Source organism: Vicugna pacos, chromosome 20, assembly GCF_048564905.1.
Source record: "Vicugna pacos chromosome 20, VicPac4, whole genome shotgun sequence".
NCBI lineage: Eukaryota > Metazoa > Chordata > Mammalia > Artiodactyla > Camelidae > Vicugna > Vicugna pacos.
In genome coordinates this window covers 31,021,774-31,030,483 of record NC_133006.1, presented here as the reverse complement: position 1 = coordinate 31,030,483, position 8,710 = coordinate 31,021,774, and the positions used below count along the sequence as shown (strand labels likewise).

At 44.9% G+C, this 8,710-nt stretch overlaps 1 protein-coding gene across 1 annotated transcript; it reads left to right on the top strand.

The window, feature by feature from the left end:
• Positions 1-122: 122 nt before the first annotated feature.
• ID4 (inhibitor of DNA binding 4) lies at positions 123-3,486 on the top strand. The gene is made up of 3 exons (XM_072945601.1): positions 123-984; positions 1,378-1,436; positions 1,996-3,486. The coding sequence occupies exons 1-2, from the start codon at positions 544-546 to the stop codon at positions 1,420-1,422; spliced, it is 486 nt and encodes a 161-aa protein (XP_072801702.1). The 5' UTR covers positions 123-543; the 3' UTR covers positions 1,423-1,436; positions 1,996-3,486.
• Positions 3,487-8,710: the final 5,224 nt, after the last annotated feature.

Sequence of the window (8,710 nt, the reverse complement as noted above, 5' to 3'; positions counted from 1 at the left end):
CTCCGCGCACCCGCCCGCGCGCCCAGCCTGGCTCTGCTCGCCTGGCGAGGCGACCCGGCCAACGCGCTGGCCCCGCCCCCGGGGCGCGCGGCTTATAAATATAGCTGCGCGGCGGGCTGGGCGAGAGCGTAGAAAAGGCGCGGTTGCGAGTAGGTGCCGCGAGTGGGAAAATCTCGGGCTAGGGGGAGCGCGGCAGCGGCGGCGGCCGGGCTGTAGTCGGAGGTCCGAAGGGAGTGACTAGGGAACCTGGTGGGCTGCTTTTCTTCCGGTGCTTTTGATTTTTCTTGCCTTTTGGTCCCGGCCGAGTGTCGCCCACTGAGCAGAGATCCCCTTACAAAACCCGGAGCGACCCTCCCGTCAATTGTTGGGCGCGGGATCGCCGGGAGCTTCGAGGTGCCCCGAGCGCGGACCGAGCGCGCGGGGCGCAAAGGAAGGGGGAGCGGAGCCGGCCGCGGCCGCGGGAGGGGGCCCGGAGCTTGCCTGCCTCCCTTGCTCGCCCCAGCGGGTCGTCTTGCTCAGGGCGCAGGGCGCAGGGCGCGCGTGATGAAGGCGGTGAGCCCGGTGCGCCCTTCGGGCCGTAAGGCGCCGTCGGGCTGCGGCGGCGGGGAGCTGGCGCTGCGTTGCCTGGCCGAGCACGGCCACAGCCTGGGCGGCTCGGCGGCTGCGGCGGCCGCGGCGGCGGCAGCGCGCTGCAAGGCGGCCGAGGCGGCGGCCGACGAGCCGGCGCTGTGCCTGCAGTGCGATATGAACGACTGCTACAGCCGCCTGCGGAGGCTGGTGCCCACCATCCCGCCCAACAAGAAAGTCAGCAAAGTGGAGATCCTGCAGCACGTTATCGACTACATCCTGGACCTGCAGCTGGCGCTGGAGACGCACCCGGCTCTGCTGAGGCAGCCGCCACCGCCGGCGCCGCCGCACCACCCGGCCGGGACCTGTCCGGCCGCGCCGCCGCGGACCCCGCTCACGGCGCTCAACACCGACCCGGTGAGAGGCTGGGTGCCGGCCCGGAGCGGACGCCTCGGGGATCCAGGAGGGCGGTGGCAGGATGGTCGGACGCGGGCGCTTCCCTTCCTCGGGAATAGGGCGGCCGAGAATGACAGTTGCGCCCTCCGGCTCCTCCGGGCGCCGGGAGCCGCCTGCGGCGGGCTCGGTGCCGCGATCGCCGGCCGGGTGAACGCGCGGGGCGGGACTAGGGCTGTGCGCATCCTGGGCTGTCAAGTCCAGCCTGTGCCCGGGGGGAGGGGGCGTCCCCAGGGCTGCAGGCTTGGGTGGGGGCGTCGACGGGCCAGCCTAGGTTCCGAGAACGAATCGAGGACCGTGACGAGTGCGATGTTCGCGCCGGCTAACCTTTCCCTTGGTGTTCGGTTGCTGTTCCAGGCCGGCGCGGTGAACAAGCAGGGCGACAGCATTCTGTGCCGCTGAGCCGCGCTGTCCAGGTGAGCGCGCGTTTCCCTTTTCGAGTGGCTGGTCACCGGAGACGCCGGTGTCCGGGGGTTTCCGCTGCCAGCCACAGTAGTGTTCCTTGCCCCCAGCATTTCTGAAGGCAAATTCCCAAGGAGGCGGACACCCCCCCTCCCCGCCACCGCCACCCAGTTAGTAAGTGAACCGGTACTTAGCTTTATTTAGTATCTTGGGAATTCACTCGAAATGGGACGGATCAGCTCATGCCCCCGCCGCCCCCCGGTGACCGGAGGGCTCTAACAGCCCTTCTTCCCGCCGCCGAAGGAGGGTCACCTCGTGGGCGTGGTGCCCAATGTGCCCCCGCGCAGTCTGACACCCACCAAAGAGGACGCAGGCAGGGCCCGGGGGTGGGTTCCCTATACGGGCTTCCCGGGGGCCCGCAGCTGCCTGGCCGGGCCGCGGACCGCGGGTGTAGTCTGACCTGGTGGTTTGTTTTGGGTTGTTGATCAAGCATGTCTTGAGTTTGGTCGGTGGCGCCAGTTAGTCTGCAGCGGGAAGGTTCACACACCCCCTCTATTCATTCCTCTTCCACAGGTGTGCGGCCGCCTGAGCCCGAGCCAGGAGCACTAGAAAGGGAGGGGGAAGAGCAGAAGTTAGAGAAAAAGCCAGCGGAGGAAAGGAAAAAAAAATCAGCAAATCCTAGAAACGTCTCATTCTTCATTCCAAGAGAGAGAGAGGGAAGAAAAATAAAAGTTTCATCTTTTTTTTTTTGCACGTTCATAAACATTCTACATACGTATTCTCTTTTGTCTCTTCATTTATAACCGCTGTGAATTGTACATTTCTGTGTTTTTTGGAGGTGCAGTTAAACTTTTAAGCTTAAGTGTGACAGGACTGATAAATAGGAGATCACGAGTAAAACCGACTTTAGAAACCTACTTTGTGACCAAGGAGCTCAATTTTTGTTTTGAAGCTTTACTAATATACCAGAGCATTGTAGATATTTTTTTTGACATCTATTGTTTAAAATAGATGATTATAAGGGGGCAGGGAACTTTCTTTTCCCTGCAAGAATGTTACATATTGTATAGATAACTGAGTGACATTTCATACCATGTATATATAGAGATGTTCTATAAGTGTGAGAAAGTATATGCTTTAATAGACTACTGTAATTATAAGATATTTTTAATTAAATATTTTTTGTAAATATTATGTGTGTGTTTTTTTTAATCATGCAAATATTTCTTTTGGAAAATTATTTTTCAGCTCAGTTGAAGAGCTCTTGATATCTTGAATGTCTTTTCTGTTTGGCCTGGCTTTTAATTTGTTTTTGTTTTGCCCAGTGTCTTGTAGACTCGGAAGTAACAGTTATAGCTAGTGGTCTTGCATGACTGCATGAGATGTTTAATCACAAAATAAACTTGTTCTGAGTCCATTCAGATGTGTTTTCTTTAACCTAGATTGAAATCTTTGTATTTGAAGCATACACGTTGAAAATATGCTCTATCAGTTTTTACGTACAGGGTTTGATAGTGTAATATATAAAGAGTAAGTGTTTGTTTTTCATTTCTTAACTGAGGTCCACATGGATTCTGAATGATTTTGCATATGGGATGGGGAAATGTTTGGATCCTTATGAGCTTATGAAATCTACTGTTTTATCAAAGTGAAAAAAATGCTTATCATTCTTCATTTTACACTAAAGTTTAATGTCACTAAGTTTCATGTCTGTACAGATTATTTAAATCATAAAAATGAAAAATGTTCTCTGCTTGCTACCAAAGGACAAACTCTTGGAAATGAACACTTTCTGCTTTCCTTCCTCCAAAGAATATTAATAGGCAACAGTGAGAGAAAAAAAAATCTGAAAGGCATAATGGCAAATCCTTCAAGCAGGGATAAAAGTCGATCTTCAAACATTAACTTAAGTAGACCAAAAATTCTGATGACCGCATCTAGATTATTTTTTTATAAAAATGATTTTCACTATAGCTATGTTAGTTAACCGCTAAACTACTGTCCAATCTCTTGTGATGTGTAACTTTTACATGTGAATATTAAAGTAGATTTATCTGTCTTGTACTGTGATTTCTGGTCTCATTTCTTCAAACCTTACACTTACTTTTGAGACTTTATTTTGTCTTTAAGGAAGGTACCATTTTGTAGGTTAGACAGGACCATCAGGGCTTGTGAACATTTTGAATTTAATGTGATCAGGACTCTACACACCAGTTAGATGGAATTTTTAGAGTGTGAGAGAATTAAGTAGGATTTAATTGGGTGCTTTGTAAATAGTTAGTCAACTGTGTGTGTAACGTGGTCTGTTTGATTTTTAAAAGGAAAGGATTTGTTTCAGATTATACAAGAATAAAAGTATTATAGACCCAAGGGAATTTTTATGAGGTCGAAGTCAAATATTTATGTGAATATGAAATATCATGGCCCTGAGTAGTCAGTCGAAGTAGCAACGTCTCAACAGAAATGAACAAAGTTAACGCTTACTGGTTTAAAAAAAAAATTGAAAGATTTTAAAAATCTATCCCCTCTCTCCAGCATGTTCTCCCCTCGGCTTTGACATTTCACTGGTCTTAGGTATTTTTAGAATTTGATGTATTTGCTGTTGCGCCTTCTAAAGTCAAAGGGCTGCTTGTTTAGATGAGGTTTTATTTTTATTTTTGATATTCATTCCTGTCACACATCAAGAGGAAAACACAAGAACACTGCTGGAATTCCAAATCTGAAGAATTCTAATGATGGCATTCTTTGTTAATAAGAAAGGGGACAATTCCTCCTTTTTATTTGGCAGTTTAATTTCAGTAGGAAGCAAGTCACATGGGCTCTGTTGGTTGGAGTCAGGCATCTGTCAGACCTGACTACCGTACCCTACCTAAGCCTTTAAGCACAGTTTAAACTTATGCTGGGAGATTATGCACCTCAATATAAATATTTTTGATTTTTTGAAGATAGGTGTTGCTCCTTAGTTAATTTCATATTTTAGGCATGAAAACCACTAAAGGAAGAAAAGTGCTAGAGATGTGACATTTGAGAGACTTGGCATTTTCCCATCTGCCACTCACACAGCATTGGATGTCTCTAAAGAAACAAAGTCACTGTTTATTTTTCAAAAATTATGTGCAGTTGTATAAGATAACACATTCTATTAGATGTTGGCTGTGTCCTAATCAAGTGACCAGATAACAAAAACATTTTGAGTCATTTATCTAGGTAGCTCTAATTATTCAGATCTTTGGTTTCATAGAGGAAAACATCCTGACTTCTCTCATTTAATTTGTCTACTTTTATTGAATAGGCACAACCAAAGAGTGAGAATCATTTAAAACCGTCAAAGGAAAAAAAAAGTATCTCATGGTGGCATGTTGTTCCTAATGTGGTTCCATTAAATCCTGAACATCTCAGGCATTTCATGTTAAAGGAAGGGGAAAAAAACCTTTTCATTTCTAAGAACTAATATACTTTGATACTGTGTAAATCTTATTCAAGTTTATTGTCAAACTTTAACTGAATTTTTAGAACTTTTAAAAAATTTGACCCCATAATCTATTGTATTAAACACCTTCTATAATAATAAATCTTCACTGAGCAAAGGGTTCTAAGTTTGTGGTTTTTAATTGACTTCTACTGAGTTATGCAATTTTTCATTATCAAGAGTGGGTCTCATGATGGATCACCTCAATTATTTACAGTGTTTCTTACCATGTGATGAAAAATGTGGCTTGAAAATGGTGATATGAACGGAAAGAAAATCTAGTTTGAATGCTAGGGAAATCTTGTCTACTCTTTGGTGTCTGCTAGGAGAGGAAGGAAGAATCCTAAGAAGACAGCAGGATGATGTCCAGGGGAACTAGACCCCCCCACCCCGCCGCGTGCACACACACAGACACACAGGCACACATACAGACACATATATGCACATGCACACACAAACATACACATACACACATACACCTACACACACACACACAACTAAGTAAATAATACAGACAGAAAGCAATTATTTCACAGTAGTTTAGAGCCAAATAAAACTGGCTCTGCCTTTCTAGCTAGTGCACTTTAATTATATATATGTTAATCAGCCCAAATAGCCCTTGGGTCTCAACAGGGCCAAACACCAACCCCTCCAGGCTTTTGAAGAAGAAAAAGCTACCCTTTGCTGCATTGCAAGTCTAGGAAATTAATTTACCCACCTCAGAATTAATCTTAGCAGGGCTGCCCTCAGTAGGTACTCTTCAGATCCAGATGATTTCTTTCAGTTACGACCCATGACATTTTGCTAAAATACTAATTATATTAATTAGAACCATTGCCCATAAGGTTTAAAAATTGTAATTTTACTTAGAGTTCTACCTTGAGCAGTGATGCAATAGACACTTGAAAATATAAAGAAAATTCTTACAAAAGGGAACTAATTTGACGGATGGCAGTCATATGAACTTAACTGAAAATACTTTCAAATTTTTAATGAATTCTAAAAGTGTGTTTTGCATTCAAGTGCCTTCTTCCTAGTGATTTATATCCTGGCCTGTTCTAAAAGTTTCACTTAAGTGTTAAACTCAATTCTGAGCCACGTTGCCAAAGGTTTTCTGTATTCACCCTAGCCAAGCAATTTGGTAGTCAGCTGCTGAAGTGGGTTCCGTCACTAAGTCTCCACAGTAAATTCGCACATGGGACGTGAAAAAAGGGCCATAAAAATTGAAGTTAATTTGAAAAGCCCCTTTCAATCCATAAAAGAGTAAACACATCAGTTTCTAGAGGAGAAAAGACCAAACTGTGTTACCTGCATCCCACTGGCTAAAATGTGATTAGAGGAATTGAACCTAAAATGCTTAAATAAAGAGACCAAAGATGGATTTTCTATATGAATCCACTTGTATCTGAATTTTTTTCCAACAAGAAATCTCATACTTTAAAAAGGGATTTTCTAAGATATTACAAAAGTGTTGGCAAAAATATGCAAATTCCTAGTGAAACAAGACACCACTATTTGCTTTAAATTACCGTTTCTCAATTTGCTGTGATATAAAGTGCCTACCAGCACATTGAGCATACATATTAAATTCAAATTCTAAAATTTTACCTATTCTAAAGTTTAAAGGAAAATACTGCAGTCCTACAGTTATTCTTTGTGCAAATTCATATATTTAAAAATGTTTCTTAAATATTTACTTAAATGTTTTAAATATTTTCTTAAATATTTGAAGCATTTTCTTAAATATTTACTACACATTTCATAAGCTTTAGCAGTCAGTTGAAGAGTCTGTAGCTGTGTGTGTATGTGTATTTACCTAAAAATAGTTAACCAACACACAGGAAAATATCTTTGAAAAAGGAGTTTCTCTCTAAAAAAAATAAGTAAGCTGTTTTAACATTCCTCCATTCTCTCTGCACTTTAATTCCTGAGACTAGAGATTTCCATGCAGATGTACCCTCCATTTTTTTTTTAGATTGCTATAAGTCAGCCACGTTATGTTTAAGCATAAAGCAAGATAAAAAAAAAAGAAAGAACAAGCAGATCATCATGTTTAGCATATTCTAGAATTTGGTTTAATCTCATAAGTAACCTGAAGAAAAAAAGAAAGAGAGAGGGATGCACTTATATGTCAAACCTCAGAGAAAGCCAGAGAAACAGACCTGAACTTGTAGACATCAATTTTACACTTTACTTCAGCAAGAATTCTTAGAAACGCTTCTCACGCATGTTGAACCTGAGTCCGTGGCCTTAATGAAAACAACGTAGCCTCCTTAAAATAGAAGACTATGCGTGATTCTTCTGTGCATGTCCTACAGTGCTTAACCCGGGCCTGGGAAAATACTTGTTGCACTGAATTAAGACTATTCCCTTAACAAAGTATCTTCCCAGTGCCCTCAGTTACTCCTTTGCCCCTTCCTCTGCACTGACTCACAATTAAGCTTCAGACCAATGTATCGAACTGCTGCCTGGTCCTCTCTGCCTCTGAAGTGCAGTAGATTTGAAACAGCATCTTATGGTGTCTGCAAACCTGTCACCGTTCTGATTTCTCACAGTTCTGGAGGCTGGGAAGTCCAAGATCAGGGTGCCAGCCAATTCGGTTCCTAGAAGTCACGGCCATTGCTGGGTGAGCATAGTGCTCTTCAGATCCCCACAGTCCCATGGGCGTGTGGCTTCCTCCTTGGAGCTGCACCATGAGATGCAAAAAGAACTCAGAGCTAAGCAAGGTCCTCTTCCTGCCCTGGTTACCTGGATGTAAGGATCCTTCAACTCTCATTTCCCACTGGTCCTCTCTCTTCTTTACTTCTGGCTGCCTTCAAGCACCCCGTTTATGCTTTAGCTGTACTGAAGATCTCATCCTGTGGATGCTAGATGGCAAAGCAGGCTTTTCTCTCCAGGCTTGACAGAGTATGATGGATCTCTGAGTATTAAGGAAAGTGTGGGCTCACGAAGGACACACGTGGAACGTGAGGGTGGAGGTAGGGGCACCTGTCCAGCCAGCTGAGCCAACTAAGTCAACTTGCCCATCTGTGGGTAAGGGCTGACCTATCCACATCCCAAATGGCATGCTTTTTCATGCTCCCCTTCTTTTGAACATGGTGTTACCCCTGTCTGGATCCCATGACCCCCACTCCCAGTCTATACTGTTGTTGGATTCCTCACTATCCTTTAAGACCCAACTGTCACCTCTTCTGCAAGAATTATACGATGCTTCTCCTCCTCACCCCCCCAAACAGTCAACACACCCCTCATGCTATGTAAAATTGTTTGCACATGTCCGTGTTTCCTGTGGCTTCCTGAGCCCCCAGGGACTCCAGACCACAAAGTACGAGAAGAACATTCCTGTAACTCTCTGTGCCAGCAAATCTAGAAATTCTTTGCAACTCAACAGTGCAGTTGAGAGATTTTCATTATCTTTCAAAGTCTTTGGCTGCCTTAAACATGGACAACAGATAAGCTGTGCATCTTGAGAATGAGGGAGTTAAGGTCAGCCTTGGGTGAAGAGGGTTGGAGGGAGAGATTGAGAAAGGAAAACGAGAGGCAGAACAGATCCTATATCTCCAAGAAAGAAACATTTCTGCCCCAAGTTGGGATACGTAAACAAAGACGTTTCAGTGCCAGAAATGGAAATGCAGGGCAAGGAGGGATGGCTGCACAGGCGTAGATGTGATGGGCCTGGGCTGTGAGCTGCAGGCAGGGGCCACTCAAGAAGACTGTACCATCAGGTCCCTGTATGTGTCTTAGGCTTCTGTTCTCTGCGCCTGGTGACATGGTGTGGGATAAATCAGCTGCAAGAAATGCAGCGAATCCTCATGAGGC